General features: G+C 44.2%; 1 protein-coding gene across 2 annotated transcripts in view; it reads left to right on the forward strand.

Moving 5' to 3' along the window:
- LOC139378768 (chemokine-like protein TAFA-5) overlaps window positions 1-16,744 on the forward strand; it is a 164,959-nt gene that overhangs the window by 24,602 nt on the left and 123,613 nt on the right. Inside the window, exon 1 of one of the 2 annotated variants that reach the window (XM_071121259.1) lies at window positions 13,895-14,889. The exons of the other annotated variant lie outside the window; for it this stretch is intronic. Coding sequence (XP_070977360.1) covers window positions 14,799-14,889 — 91 coding nt within the window. The 5' untranslated portion in view covers window positions 13,895-14,798. Of the gene's footprint in view, window positions 1-13,894; window positions 14,890-16,744 lie in introns of those variants that run through there. 2 annotated transcript variants of the gene reach the window in all.

Raw genomic sequence — 16,744 nt, forward strand, 5'->3', positions numbered from 1 at the left:
ATTTTATAGGCTAATAAATGTAAGAAATAACTAGAAGACCTAGAAGCACGGCAGCCCTCTCTGTCACCGCCATCTTCATCCCCTGTGGTGCCTCTGCCATCAAGATTAAATTAATTTGGAATATTTACATAGGTGGTGGTGCCATAGAAATACATATCTGATCACTATGGGGGTTGTGCCATCAACATGGTCTGGTGCCATAGAACTGAATATATGTCATCTCTATGGGGGTTGTGCGTTGTCTAGCCATTATATCTTACAGCCAAACAGAGAGAGGGGAGACTGAACTGGCTGTATGGCCACACCCCCCTTCTGCTCCTCCAGTCCCAGTCACATGAAAGCAGAGGGGGAAATGATGGCTGAGCTGAGAGAGGGGATGGCTGATCTTGTCTGCAGAGGGAGCTTGCCAGGCCCCCCTGTTCCCTGCACAGATGGAGCGGTGTCTGCCTCCCCTCCCACTTGCCTCCCCTCACTGCAGAGAGCTCTGCCAGCCAAGGAACCCATAGACCCAAGAGGAGAGGGGGGTGTTCTGTATGTGTCTGTGTTCTGTGTGTGTGTGTGTGTGTGTGTGTGTGTGTGTGTGTGTGTGTGTGTGTGTGTGTGTGTGTGTGCGCGCTCTCGCGCGCATGTATGTTTAAGAGCCCAAATCTGCATACAAATGCCCCTTTTCAAAAAGGAAAAATCCCCATCAGCACGTCTTACTTTTTTGTTTTTCTTTTTACGGTTACTGCTCATAAATAAAATAAAACAATAAAGATACATACTGTTACGCTTGTCGATGTAAGGAGTAGACCAAGGTGCAGCGTGGTAGGCGTACATCTTTCTTTTATTGATGACACTGGAAAAACAACAAATACAAAACGAAACGCACAGTTCTGTAGGGCTGGAAAGCAACAGTACAAAAACAAGATCCCACAAACGAAGGTGGGAAAAGGCTACCTAAGTATGATCCCCAATCAGAGACAACGTTAGACAGCTGCCTCTGATTGGGAACCATACCAGGCCAAACAAAGAAATAGGAAAACTAGATTTCCCACCCTAGTTACACCCTGACCTAACCAAAATAGAGAATAAAAAGGATCTCTAAGGTCAGGGCGTGACACATACAGCAGACTTGAATAGATGGTATATTACCCTGCAACCATTTTGGGGTCCTGCTCTAGATGCAAACACATGACTGATCATAGAGAACTGATGGTCATTTCATGATGGCAGCACACCAAGGCTTTGTTGTTATTTGTTGCATGTAATCCAGGCTCTCTCTCTCTCTCTTTCATTCTTTCTCGGTCATTCTTGCTCTCTTTTTCCATTGGCCTGGTTCCAAAACACATCACAGCATTAATCAGAGTGGGTCCAAAGACCACATTAAGGGACATGATGTACATTTGATGCAAACTTTGGCTTCATTTGAAATGGCATCCTATTTCCTGTATAGTGCACTTGTCTTTTAACTGATACACACGTTTGCCTTACAGAGTTTGGCCAAAAGTAGGGCACTATCGGGAATAGAACACCATTTGGAATCCATTCTATTTTGGACACAGCCATTAGGGAATAGGATGCCGTCCCTTTGACTTTTTTGAGTATTGCCCCCCAGACGAATGATAGCCATTAACACCCATTTGTTTCCTGTGACTTTGATTACCAGTGGAAGCAGTGATACTGTGTGGCTGTGTGTTGAGAAATATTATGAATATGTTACTGCTTTCACTCTGCCTAACTGCAAGGGATGCATTGTGTGTGTGTGTGTGTGTGTGTGTGTGTGTGTGTGTGTGTGTGTGTGTGTGTGTGTGTGTGTGTGTGTGTGTGTGTGTGTGTGTGTGTGTGTGTGTGTGTGTGTGTGTGTGTGTGTGTTTGCACGCTTCACAACAGGGAGTAGGCGACCTTGGAAGCCTTTGTGCCTTGGGAGATTTGAGCTGTAAATCCTCCTCTTTGGTAATCTATTGTTCCTTTCACACACATACACACACACACACACACACACACACAGGCACACCTCAGCCTGATCCACCCCATACTAACACTAATCACAGGATATCAGTGTTTGCAGGGAGATTTTTGTGTGCCACCAGGATCTCTAAGGATGAGCTGTGCCTGAGCGGGAGAACTGAATCATCACAATTCCTTGTTGCTTTTAAGGTGACTGAGGCTGAGTCCCAAGTGGCACCCTATTCCATATAGATGGGGTATTAAACTCTTACCCAACAAGGTCTGAAGCCTGCTGGTTTTCTGTTCTACCTGATAATTAATTGCACCCACCTGGTGTCCCAATCACGTTTATGGTATGACCCAGATGCAGACAGTGTCGAAGAAACAATAGTTTGTTTCTAACACAGGGGCAGGCAAACGACAGGTCAAAGGCAGGCAGGGGTCAATAATCCAGAGAGGGTGCGAAGGGACCAGAACGGCAAGCAGTCTCAGGGTCAGGGCAGGCAGGGGTCCATAATCCAGTAAGATGGGGTAAGGTAAGGCTGCACCTCCTGAACCTGCTTCACTATTCCCCAGCTGATCGCTGTCGCCAGGTAAGAGGTGGGAAGGATGGTCTCAGGTTCTGGGGTAGTAGTCGTGGAGCTATAGTGGCGTGACATCGCATCTGACTAGACGTTCTTGGATCCTGGCCGGTAGGAGAGGGAGAAGTTGAACATCTAGCCTGCCTGGAATTGAGGCGCTTTGCAGTGAGGAGATATTCCAGGTTCTTGTGGTCGGTCCACACAATGAATGGATGTTCCGCCTCCTCCAGCCAGTGCCTCCACTCCTCCAATGCCATCTTCACCGCGAGCAGCTCATGATTCCCCACATCATAGTTCCCCTCTGTGGCATTGAGGCAGTAAGAGAAGAAGGTGCAGGGATGCAACTTGAGGTCCAGGGCAGACCGCTGGTACAGGACAGCCCCCATTCCAACATCAGAAGCATCGGCCTCAACCAGGAACTAGCGGGACGGGTCAGGATGAACCAAGATGAGAGCTGTGGTGAAGCAGTGTTTGAGATCCCAGAATGCCTGATCAGCAGCTGGAGACCACGTGAACGAAACCTTGGGAGAGGTGAGTGCAGACAGGGGAAGCCAGGGTGCTGTAGCCCCAGATTAAGCTGCGATTAAAGTTGGAGAAACCCAGGAACCATTGTAGCTGGACTCTGGACGTGGGCTGGGGCCAATCCACCAACGCTCTCACCTACCCGGGATCCTTCTGTATGCTCCCTGCAGCGATGATGTAACCCAGAAACGGGATGGTGGAGAGATGGAATTCTCATTTCTCATCTTTTACAAAAAGCTGGTTCTCCAGGAGGGTTAACCTGACAGACGTGGAGCATGTGTTCTTGGGTGGAGCGGGAGAAGACGAGGATGTCATCGAGGTTGATGAAGATGAACTGGTTCAACATGTTGAGGAGAACATCGTATCCGCACCAGGTGGTAGGTGTTCCGTAGGTCCAGCTTAGAGAACACGGTGGCCCCCTGGAACGGCTTGAAGGCCGAGGAGATGAGAGGTTAGCGGTTCTTCACCATGAAGAACAGGTAGTCAATGCACAGATGCAGGGTTTTGTCCTTCTTCTCCAAAAAGAAGAACTCGCATGCTGGGGAGGCAGAAGCACGGATGAACCCGGCAGCTAAGGAGTCTACAATATAGGTCTCCATAGACTTGGTCTCCGTACTCGACAGAGAGTACTGTCGTCCACGTGGCGGAGTGGTGCCGGGGAGAAGATCAATCCTGCAGTCATATGGTCGGTGTGGCGGCAGTGAAGTGGCCCAGGCATACTGAACACCTCCCAGAGTTTCTGGTACTCCGTGTGAATGGCGGAGAGATCCGGGGCAACCTCCGAGGCCCCAGGAAGACATCCCGGAACAAGTTGTGCTGATTCCGGGCAGTGGGCGAGGCAGAATGGGCTTCAGCCCATGATGGCACTGGCAGACCAGTCAATGAGGGGATTGGGGCCTCCCGAGTGGTGCAGTGGTCTAACTAACTAGAGATTCTGGGTTCGATCCCAGGCTCTGTCGCAGCCGGCCGTGACCTGAAGGCCCATGGGGCGGCGCACAATCGTCCCAGTGTCGTCCGGGTTAGGGAGGGTTTGGCCGGCAGGGATATCCTTGTCTCATCGGGACCCCTGTGGCGGGCCGGGCGCAGTGCACACTGACACGGTCACCAGGTGTACGGTTTCTCCTCTAACACATTGGTGCGGCTGGCTTCCGGGTTGAATGGACATTGTGTCAAGAAGCAGTGCGGCTTGGTTGGGTTGTGTTTCGGAGGGCGCATGACTCTCGACATTCTCCTCTCCTGAGTCCGTATGGAGTTGCAGTGATGAGACAAGACTCTAACTACTTCCAATTGGATACCACGAAATAGGGGTGAATTTAAAAATAATAATAATAATGAGGGGATTGTGTCACTGGAGCCAGGAGAATACCAAAACCATGAGTAGGAACTGGATTGTCTCTCTGTGGTTCCCTGATGAGGGTGGTATGGGGATGGGGGTGGGGGTGGTATTGTGGGTGACCCGGACAATAGAATGCCCATCAAGTGCTCTAATGTCCATGGGATTGGAAAGAGCTGAGTGGGGAAATCAAGTTTGAAAGCCAGGGTAGCGTCCATAAAGCTCTCATCAGCCCAGAGTTGATGATTACCCGGAGAGATTTTGACTGGTTCCCCTACAGCATTTTGGCATGAAAAGGAATACGAGTATGGGGAGAGGAAATGTTCTCTGTAAGGGTTTTCAGAGTACTCGCTCCGGTGAGCCTGGTCTTTTAGTGGACAGGTGGAGACAAAATTACCAGTAGTCCTGCAACACAGGCAACTCTTAGCGTGAAGCCTATATAGCTGTTCAGCTAGAGACAGCCTAGCTCTGCCTAGTTGTATGGACTCGGGAAGAGGTGAATCGTCAGTCTTCGGAGGCTCTTGTGGGAACTTGGCTAACCTCGGGTTCTCTCGGCAATGGAGCCGTCGGGGACTTCCGGGATATCTTGGAGGCGAAGTGGAATCGACTCTCCTCTCCTTCTTTTGTTCGTGTAGTCGTCCATCAATCCAAATCGTCAAGGTGATGAGTGAGTCGAGTACCATTAGTTGTTCCCGGGCTGCAAGCTCGTCCTTAACTTCCTCCGATACTCCGTGTAGGAACGTGTCAAACAGAGCTTCTGGGTTCCAAGCAATCTCAGCTGTCAACATGCGGAAATCCACTGCATAGTCTGCCACACTACGGGATAGTATAAGTGTGCCACACTCCAGCTGCTTGCAGGCAGGCTCAGGGTCAGGGCAGGCAGAAGGTCAAAACCGGGAAGGGCTAGAGAACAGGTGCAAGAAACAGGCAGGAGCAGGGGAACAAACGCTGGTAGGTTTCATTAAGAAAACGAACTGGCAACGGACAAACAGAGAACACAGGTATAAATACACAGGGGATAATTGGAAAGATGGGTGACACCTGGAGGGGTGGAGACAATCACAAGGACAGGTGAAACACTGGATTTGATAGTCCCATGTCTAAATCAGTCCCTGTTTAGAAGGCGAACAATACAATGTAAACTGCAGTGGGACTGGCTTTGAGATCCAGAGTTTAGTTTTATGGTTTACCGTTTGAAGATCCAGCAAGAAATTCCAATTGCTTTTATACTATATGCTGCCGACTGCGCACTCACAACACCCGAACAACCTCTTTGAGCATAGCTCTACTCACCGTACAGTACTGTGCTGTACTGCACTCAATACTTTACTGTACTATATTGTACTGTACTGTTCTATCCAAACTTGTGAAACAAGTCTATGATAGGTCCAGATTTGGTCCAGCCCGGTCCATCTGTGGACGTTAACATCAAGGCCAGAGTGGACTGACCTAATTTCAACTACTTTTCAACTTCCATGGACATCCAGTGTTGGTCGGTGCTCAGTAGGTTAGGATGCTGGTTACAAGGGGCTCATGGGTAGGTCTCGGTAAGAACTGGGAGAGGTGACATTAACTAGAGAGTGAGAGAGAGTGAGAGTGAGAGTGCGAGAGAGGAGGAAGAAGGAAGGGATTGTTCAGACTCAGACTGTTTTAACACTCTTGGTTTGACCACCAGATGACAGAAAGAGAAAGAAAACAGTTATGAGCTGAACATAACAGTATGCCATGGGGACAGTAGCAGCTGACCCAACTTTGGTTAGTGACTATTATGATGTCCCATTGTAGCCAATTCAGTTGCAGTAATTCTGTTACTGCATTTTTGGTAATTCCGTTACCAATTAGTTCAATTGTTTGAATAACTTAATAATTCATAAACAAAACTGATATTAGTAAAATCACTATAACTTATTGGTAGGTCAACCATTACTTGTTACTTCTGTGAACTTTCATTATCCTACCTCATGAGGGAGAGAAATTAGAAACTATCTGAAAGATATGTGGGTTTTTGGTAACGGAATTACAAGGCACAAGGCCTATTTATTAAATTTACAGAAGGTAAGCCATTTCCGCAAAACTAAATAATAAGTGTTGATATTAGTTGTTTGGGGTCTTTACATCAACGTTATTGTGTGCTGATGTATTTCTGATACTGTACTTTTCTAAGACCCCTTTTCCATCTGTTAATCCAGAAATCAAAGCCTTTACTTATACCTCATTGTTAAAATGGAAAATGGTTGAAAAATGTATCTATTCCTTATAGACTCTTAGCGTTCATTTGACACCCAATTTGATAAGCTCCTATGAACTTCACATGATGGTGCTTATGAGTCCTTTATGATGGAAATGCCCTTTAGATTCAAATATAGGGCATCCTTATCGCCACACAATTGAATCAAATGCAGTCTCTAGATCTCTATCCAGGGATAATGGAATTCCAGAGATCGTATTTTCACGGTGTGAGGAGTCTAAATCCATGGTGGAATCAGGAAGAGCCATTTCTATAACTCTGCCAGTAGCTGTTTGCGTGTGTGCATGTGTGTGTGTGCTCCCAATAAGGCAAGGCACAGTCTGTCTGACAACACACACACACACACACACACACACACACACTAACAACTAACTGAAGGCCACATGTTTAGAGAGTAATTGAAAGTAAGCAAGAGGGTATATGAATACAATAGCAGCTGCCAATCAAGAGGCAGTCACTGTGGTGATAGTAACTGACAGCAACATTGCCTGCCCCTCCAATGGCACATCACTGTGAAATTACAAATCAACAGCATGTTATTCAAACTAGACAACCTGCTCAGCCTTTTTCCCTCAGTTTGCATGCAGACATACACACACACACACACACACACACACGCACGCACGCATGCACACACACACACACATGCACACACACACACGTGCACACACACATCTCTAGCAAAGACATAGAGAGCTCACATTCCTACCTCTCGCTCTCTCTCAAAGTGAAACTATTTACCACTATCCTTTCACTGTCTCCGTCTGATAATCACATTTTTCTTTCTTTCATAATTTTATTTTTCCCCCACCACCTCGAGGCATCTAAAGGTGATGTCTAGGTTACAGCAATCTTAGGATGGCTGGTATCATTTCATAGAGCTTGTTAGCCTGCTGATCTCTTCTCTTTGCATTATCTCTCTATAGGCTGTTGATAGTGGAGGCCACACATTCAGTCTGTGAGTTTTTAACTGTATTGTCTCATTCGTAGCATCTTCTCTTCTCCTCTACGTCCATTTCTGCAGACAGTGACACACACACACACACACACACACACACACACACACACACACACACACACACACACACACACACACACACACACACACACACACACACACACACACACACACACACACACACGTGCAAACACACACATGCATATTCAACGTTTTCCATGTATTATGTATTGGTACTGTATATAAACAAAGTATTTTGGGGGTTTTAAAGGCTGTTCTATTATAAAGTATCTTTACCCGGCATTTTACATTGTTGCCATTCATGCGCTCGTCTTTACCCAAGTCTTTCCCAAGGTAGTCCATCCGAACTCACGTAGTGCTGATACATTTGTATCAGGGGAAAGACTACCGGTAGACGAGGAGCGAGTTTTATCACCAACATCAGTACCTCCACTCACACGTTCTCTCGCTCCTTCCTCAACGTCTTCTGATTTGCATACTGATATTCTCTCTCTCCACTCCTCCTCTCCTCCTCTCTTCCGTAACACACCCGCGGTGCTCACCTGTTTCCTCTCAACCCTTTCTATCCTCCTTTCGTCTCCTCATCCTCTCCTCCTTCACAAGCTGTCCTGCAGTTTTATTAACTTATATTTATACTACAAATAATGAGCATATGAATGGTTTATAAGTAGCTCATATGCTGTATGTATGTATAAACACCATAGATTATTTACAGACATTTGCAAAGCTGTGATGTAAATTGTCAAGGGCATGTAAGCTTAGGAAGAAACACGTGAGAAAACATACACACTGAACCAAAATATAAACGCAACATGTAAAGATTTGGTCCTATGTTTCATGAGCTGAGATAAAAGATCCCAGAAATATTCCAGATGTTTGCATCCCTGTTAGTCAGCATTTCTCCTTTGCCAAGATAATCCATCCACCTGACGGGTGTGGAATATCAAGAAGATGATTAAACAGAGTGATCATTACACAAGTGTACTTACTTGATTGCTTGCTTGCTTACTTTATTGTCCCCATGGGGAAATTTTGTTGCAGTGTCATGTACACGTTTAAAGTGGCATTTAAATACAAAACAAAATGGACAATACAACTTTCATAACAGTTACAAACCAATAAAATAATAATAATAATAATTACAATAAATGAAAAAATAAAATATTTTTTTTTTAAATGACTAGCCTGCTGGCCTTACAGAGTCGATAGGAACATTAGCCCGAGCTATTTAGGAGTGATATCACACCTGGCACAAATGATTGTGTAGTTCTGTTTTTCCTGCTGAGGGGTGCCCTATACCTGCGCCCAGAGGGGAGTAGTTTAAAGTCCAGGTACAGAGGGTGACTTGGGTCTAAAATGATTTTGTGAGCCTTACGAAGGGCCCTGACCTTAAAGATCTCATCCAGGCCTGACTGTTAGACTCCAAGTACCTTGCTTGCTGTGGTAATAGTCATTCTCAACATATTTCTCTGGTTGACAGTGGCATTGCCAAACCAACAAAAAGTTAAAATACTCTCAAGTACAATGTGCTAGGAACAATAAAACTCTGAAATGTGTAGTTTTGTCACACAACAACAATGTCACAGATGTCACAAGTTGAGGGAGCATGCAATTGGGATGCTGACTGCAGGAATATCCACCAGAGCTGTTGCCAGACATTTGCATGTTCATTTCTCTACCATAAGCCTCCTCCGACGTCGTTTTGGAGAATTTGGCAGTATGTCCAACCAGCCTCACAACCGTAAACCACATGTAGCCATGACCTCCACATCAGGCTTCTTCACCTCCAGGACCAGCTACCCAGACAGCCGATGAAACTGTGGGTTTGCACAGCTGATGAATTTCTGCACAAAATGTCAAAAACGGTCTCAGGGAAGCTCATTGGCATGCTCTGTGTCCTCACCAGGTTCTGACTGCAGTTCGGCTTCGTAACCAACTTCAGGTAGAAAATGCCCACCTTCGATGGCCACTGGCATGCTGGAAAAGTGCGCTCTTCATGGATTAATACAGGTTTCAACTGTACCGGACAGATGACGTTGTGTGGGCAAGCGGTTTGCTGATGTCAACATTGTGCCCCATGGTGGCAGTGGGGTTATGGTATGGGCAGGCGTGAACTATAGACAACGAACAAAATTACATTTTATCGATGGTCATTTGAATGCACAGAGATACCGTGACGAGGTCCTGGGGCCCATGTTTGTGCCTTTCATCCGCATCCATCACCTCGTGTTTCAGCATGATAATGCACGGCCCCATGTCGGAAGGATTTGTACACAATTCCTGGAATGTCCCAGTTCTTCCATGGCCTGCATACCAACTAGGGAAAACATTGGATAAGTTGGAATATTTATGCAACATATTGAATAACAAATCAACTTTTCCCAAAACTTGGAAGGTGATTAAAGAATATCACAGAGAATCTATAAAAAGGTAAAAAGGAATTTCTTTCAATATAAACATACAGTACGTGTCCTACACTACCCTATAGGCTGACTGCCCAAGGTTTGCCTGCAACCACTGTTTTAGATATGAAAGGGATTGGTATGAAACAGTATTACACTTGCTTGGGAATATAGGCTATTTGCAAAGATCGGATTCTTTCTTTCCCATTCTAGTATAAAAAAAAGAATGACATTTGTAAAAACTGCCAGTAATAATACTTGGAAGGGAGATCAAACCCTAGACCACACTGACTATTCTGTTTGTATCTACGGTGCTATTGTTGTTCCTCAAGTCCAGGTTTCAGAGACTGTTGTGGCCATATGTGGTGCTCACTGTGAACATATTGTTCTAATTTTACTTTATAAGGATAAGTATTCTTAGTATTCTATTATTGTATTGCCCTTGTGGCTATGACAACACTAGGTAAACAACCTTTGATGTTCGGGCAACATTGAATTCCATCTGTTGTATAAAGGTTTTTTAGTTTATGCTCCTTTTGTGTTGCTTGGCACAATATATATACACTACAAAACATTAAGAACCCCTTCCTAATATTGCGGTTTTTGAATATTGAGTTGTTGTTTTTTTGCCCTCAGAAGAGCCTCTATTCGTTGGGGCATGGACTCCACCAGGTGTCGAAATTGGCTGGATGTTCTGTGGGTGGTTGACCATTCTTGATACACACTGGAAACTTTTAACTGTGACAAACTCAGCAGTGTTGCAGTTCTTGACACAAACTGGTGCACCTGGCACCTACTACCACACCCCATTCAAAGGCACTTAAATATTTTGTCTTGTCCATTCACCCTCTGAATGGCACACATGCACTTAATCCATGTCTCGATTGTCTCAAGGCTTAAAAAATCCTTCATTAACATATCTCCTCCCCTTTCATCTACACTGATTGAAGTGGATTTAAGAAGTGACACCAATATGCGATCATACCGTTCACTTGCATTCATCTGGTCAGTCTATGCCATGGAAGAAGCATGTTTTGTATACTCAGTGTATGTGTGCCAATGTGGCGAAATAAGTGGGTCCTCAAAGTGAGTGTTTTAACAACCCATTGTGAAAACATGGCTAATTCATGGTTAATCATTTTAAGAATAATATTTATATTGGTTACACTTGATGTTAGTATTTTCTATAGAAAATGTATTTTTATAACAAAACCATTCAGGATGGAAATCATTAAAATACCATTGAAGCAGCACATATTTAATTCACTGCAAATGATTTGAAATAAGTAGGCTTTTTCAACCCTGAGCAATCAGATTTGTGTAGTTAATGAGGTGTCTTCCTGGCTGTAAAACTTTGAGAAACTGATGAATATTCAAAAGTAAACAAACATAATCAGCCTCATAACACACCAACATACGCCACTTAAACTGCTGATGAATGGGATTAGAGCAGGTGAGTCCTGAGTGGCTTATACTGACGAAGAGAGAAAGAGAGGGGGAGAGAGAGGGGGAAGGGGATGCAGAAAAGGGGGGGAGAGAGAGAAAGTATAGAGAGGGAGATATACAGTGGGGCAAAAAAGTATTTAGTCAGCCACCAATTGTGCAAGTTCTCCCACTTAAAAAGATGAGAGAGGCCTGTAATTTTCATCATAGGTACACTTCAACTATGACAGACAAAATGAGAAAAAAAATCCAGAAAATCACATTGTAGGATTTTTAATGAATTTATTTGCAAATTATGGTGGAAAATAAGTATTTGGTCACCTACAAAGATTTCTAGCTCTCACAGACCTGTAACTTCTTCTTTAAGAGGCTCCTCTGTCCTCCACTCGTTACCTGTATTAATGGCACGTGTTTGAACTTGTTATCAGTATTAAAGACACCTGTCCACAACCTCAAACAGTCACACTCCAAACGCCACTATGGCCAAGACCAAAGAGCTGTCAAAGGACACCAGAAACAAAATTGTAGACCTGCACCAGGCTGGGAAGACTGAATCTTGTTTGTTCTCATAATAATAAAAATAATTATGTTTTTATCCTCTGGATATTTCTAGGGTTTGTAATACTTTATGCCATATGGTTTAAACATGTTCTGCAGTATGTTATCTGTAGCCCACATTTTTTCAATGTTTAAATAGTAATGCATTTGATTAATCTACTGTTTTAAAGATTAATACACCTACAATAGCATATGTGTGTATGCGACCAATGCGATGTGATTTGATTTGATTTGGAGGATCATTTGATTTCCAGTTTTTAAGTAAAAGTTTTTTCAAAATGGTTCAACTCTTATTTCTGTAGCAATTAATCAAACTGCTTCTCTGAATTCCGTAGCGATTCTCCTGCAGTGGACTTCTAACAAGCATTGAGACAAAAGCAGAATTGGACAATATGGCCTAATTCTTGATCATGTCATCTTTATAGAGTATTGTCCATGTAGAAGATAATGGGGAATACCGTGAATATAAAAGCTTTGCTGCTGTGAGTTTTATGGCCTTTAATGGCATGGGCCATGGTTTGGCCGACGACCTGAACAGAACAGAGGACAAAGCAAGCAATGCCTCGCTTAGCTCCGGGTAGGGAGACACAGAGAGGAGAGAAAGGAAGGAAGGCAGGTGGAACAAGGAGGCAGGCTACAGACAGTATAAAACTCAAATAAGGCTCTCTGTAGGACTCTTGTTTCTGTACAAAACTGGACACTGTAACAAGGCTTTGTAGCTGTACTCCTACTCATGCGTTTGCTGCAGAAACCTGGACTTTTAGCTTATATGTACTGTACAACAGTGTAATAAGGCTCTCTGGACTTTCGATAAAGAAATACTGTAAAGAGAAGGCCTATATTATGTGTGCTTGAGGCTACTGTGCAGCTCAAGGATGTTTGACATGTTGCCCCTAAGCACTGATGCAGGGTCAGTTATTTATCATTCCCTTAATAGGTTAATAGGATTAGGCTTGGGGGTTATAGTAATATATAGTGACCGGCAATGACAGGGTTCACCATATTTAATGTAAGCCACTTTCCCCCAGCCCTCCACCCCCCCTGGCACACACACCCACCCCGCCCCCTTGGCAGACACCTTGTGGACAGGTCTCCGTTAATTGCTGTCCCACTGATTGATAGATTACAGCCTGAGAATGGAAGAGGCTGGGAGGAGAGCTCTCTCTCTCTCTCTCTCTCTCTCTCTCTCTCTCTCGCTCTCGCTCTCTCTGCAAAGGCAGCATCAAACATGGATGCCCTTGTTCACCTCCTCCCCTCCCCACCCACACCATTAATTAGCTGCAGGAGCCAAGTTATTGACACTGCAAACTGTTTGTTTGGATGAACTTCAATCCCTATGTGCAGTATATAAGTGGTGTCACTTGTTTATAGTCTCTATAGATGGATAGGCTGCAGAATATAAGAATTGCCACAGACCCATCAAGGGTTTTGGAAATGGGATGAACACTGTTTTGCAGGAGATATTGCATGTGATTGGCCCATATGCCCATATTCTTGTATTGAAAAATAATTTAACTTGAAATAATCTGTGCAAATCTGTCTTTGAAATATAATGTATATAGGCTACTAAAGGCACACGCTGGGTGCTAGGCTATATTTGAAATAGAAAACAAAGAAAAAAATGCATTCACATTCCATTGGACATGCCCTAAGGTATTACAACTGTAGTTCACCAAACGCAGAATAGGGACACTGTAATTAGCGAGTTTACAACGAGCAATGCAGTGTTTTTAATCTGCCAACCATCCCCGTTCCTCCTCAATCCCCTCCACGCGCACGCCTCTTCTCTTCTCCTCACACTGCCTCTGTGAAATCGCCCGAAGAAACATATTTCTGGAGGAGTTGTTGTGACGTCACTCACCGGGAGCGCACAGAGCAGGGAGAGAGAAAGTCGCGTCTGTAGACTTTATATGCGGCTGCCTGACGAAGAAAAGCGGCAAGCCCGAAGAACCGGCACTGAGATCAGGGATGGTGATGCCGATATATACTGCGTCATCATCATCACTAACGGACAAATGTATGGAAATCCAGAAGTAGATAAAGCAACTAAACCGGATACGCTCTATTGCGCGTTTGTTTTTAGTTTTTTTTTATCCGTTAAAGGTCGAGAGGTATCGCTTCCAAATCGAAAGAGATACGAGCATCTTTCATGATCTACATGGAGAACAACAAAGAAGAGAGGTATCCACAGATGATGAGCTATCCCTGTGCGTAAAATGGCAAGCGTGCTATCTGGCTGAAACGGAATGGATATATACCCTACTGCATAGCGACATAGACGTGCTGCCTGCCTCTGAGTCTATTCCTGCGCGGGAGTTGTGTGGAACATGTACTGGAGGAGAGTGGTGATCAGCGCACCGAATTACCGTATCCGCGCACAGCAGTCAGAGAGAGGGGGCGAATAGAAAGCTGCTGGTGAGCCTGTGGTGACCGAGTCACGGACGCGGGCTGAAGTGGTAGTGGGAATGCCAGCACTTCAAACGATGGGGCTTTAACAGCCCCGCTTCATACTGATGCACCAAACACTTCAATTTTGACCCAGCACTGAGTCCTTTTCCACGGCCATGATCATCTATTTTTCCCCTCAACTGACGGATTGACTAGTATTTTTATTCGCCCCAGCTATTTCTGAAGGGGGATTTATTTTGTGCATTCCACACGTGTTGTAGACTGTTTTCTCTTATTTTTGGGGGGTGAGAAGCATTGCGCTGGATGGGAGCAGAATGGAAGGCTGTGTGTGTCTCTGAAGACTGCTGGCCTCTCTCCTCGGGTGTTAATAAGCCGTCGCCACTCGCCAGCCAGGATGCAGCTTCTTAGAGTTGCGTGGGCTTTAGCGGGAGCGGCAATCTGTTGTTTTGTTGTTCTTCTCATCCACTCACGCTTGCTCAAAGAAGGTAATTGTTTATGTAAATGATTCCAGACCATTATATAATGGATGTGTCATATTACATAGCTCTGTTTTCATGTCGCCTGTCTATACTGTAGCACACTCACTGTCTTTCATATATCAAGTCTCATAGCCCTAGATGACATCAGATAAGAGCCTCGTGCAGAATGCGTCTTTGGCTCTCAAGCTTAATCAACTTTTCCATGGCGTAAACCTGCTGGATTTGACCCCAAGCCAAAACATACAATTCGATTCGATAATATCAATATCTATCTATTTGATGAATGTGAACACTTCCATGGTCTGATTGTCACCAGCAATACTTTCCTACTGGTTAATGGCAACAAGTTATAGACCTATCCAATTGATCCAATTATATTTATTATATATTTTTTGTAATTTACCAACTAAAAATAACAGAAGATAAATACATTGATACTGTATATAACGTTAATATATGGATACTATCCCGTTTCAATAGAAAGTGTGATTTAAAGTTGAGTTCTTCAATAGATGGCACTATAGTCTAGCTTTAGGGTAAGGCTGAGGTCAAACCCTTATTATTTCCTCCTATTAGCCTGCTGTTATTCTTGTTGTCATGCTTCATGCCATGACCACTGGATACAATCCATCCCTGCTAAACATTCATTCACCTTATGGCGAAGCACTAGTTACAAATCTTAGTGTTGCCCTCTGCAGTATTGCTCTGTGGTTTATATTATGGCCTGCATTAATGTTGTTTATAAATGTATAGGGAGCTGTTTTTATTGTACAGCTTTTAAGACAATTAATTTGTTTTCATTTGCACACATTCTCCAGTTGTTTTGATTTCATTTTTTATTTGAACCCCAAATAAACCTGGATATCACATTGGTAAAGCTTTGAATGTGCATTCTATGCACAAACCGCCATGCCTTTTCTCTCATGTCTGGCCTGAGGCGAGGGGCAAACAAGCGCTGTTTGTGTGTGGGTGTGTGGCAGGCAGCAGGGTCCTTAGGTTACGACTCGGCCAGGCTCCTCTCCTCACTGTCAGTAGAAAGGCAGGTCAACTGGTGGCAAATGGTCTCTCTCTCTATGGCATCTCTGAGCCACATGGTGGAAAGATATATTCATGCGTGCCAAGTGAGAGAGACTTTTACTGTTAGTCTTGTGCCGACAGGGCTAAAGGGGCTGTCAGGGCTCTGAGCTCTGACTAACGTTACAGCCCAAATCATCCACATCCACCCAACTGAATTCATGTGGCGTGTGATAGGCCAGGGCATGGTATTCTTCTGGAATGGGAATGTGATAGGCAGCATATCATAGGCTGTGCTATTCTTCCGGAAAGGCAAATTAATACACAAATGCAATATATCTTAGCTTCCTGGTCAATGAGTTTGTGATCGTGACCAAGGCTACATTTGTCCATGTTCAATAGCATTTTGTGAATATCATTATGTTCCTTTCCACAACACAAAAATAGCAAATTGGTTCGCTAACACTTCTTTTATGTTTAGAAAACATGTATTTTATGTCCTGTAGCCTTTGGTTATTTTGTTCATGTTGTTAGCTTTAATATATCAGAGGTTTGGAATTGGAAGTCTATTGTGGAAGGTATTTTTCTTGAAATATATGCAAGGAAGCAAGAAGAGGCATACAAAGGAAGCTGGGACCATGTTCCCTTTGTGCTGTTAGAATTGCCAAGGTCAAAACGCACGGTAGGCTACAGAATAAAAAACACGCTGCTGATATAATGAATTCAAAGGAACTGCATTAACTGCTTATTCTATTGGGGCCAGAATAATATGATTTGGCTCATACAGTTGCTAGTAGCTACAATCTTTTGAAATGTTCTCAGTCATAATGACATATTTCCACATCTC

Source organism: Oncorhynchus clarkii, chromosome 21 (assembly GCF_045791955.1).
Source record: "Oncorhynchus clarkii lewisi isolate Uvic-CL-2024 chromosome 21, UVic_Ocla_1.0, whole genome shotgun sequence".
NCBI classification, from domain to species: domain Eukaryota; kingdom Metazoa; phylum Chordata; class Actinopteri; order Salmoniformes; family Salmonidae; genus Oncorhynchus; species Oncorhynchus clarkii.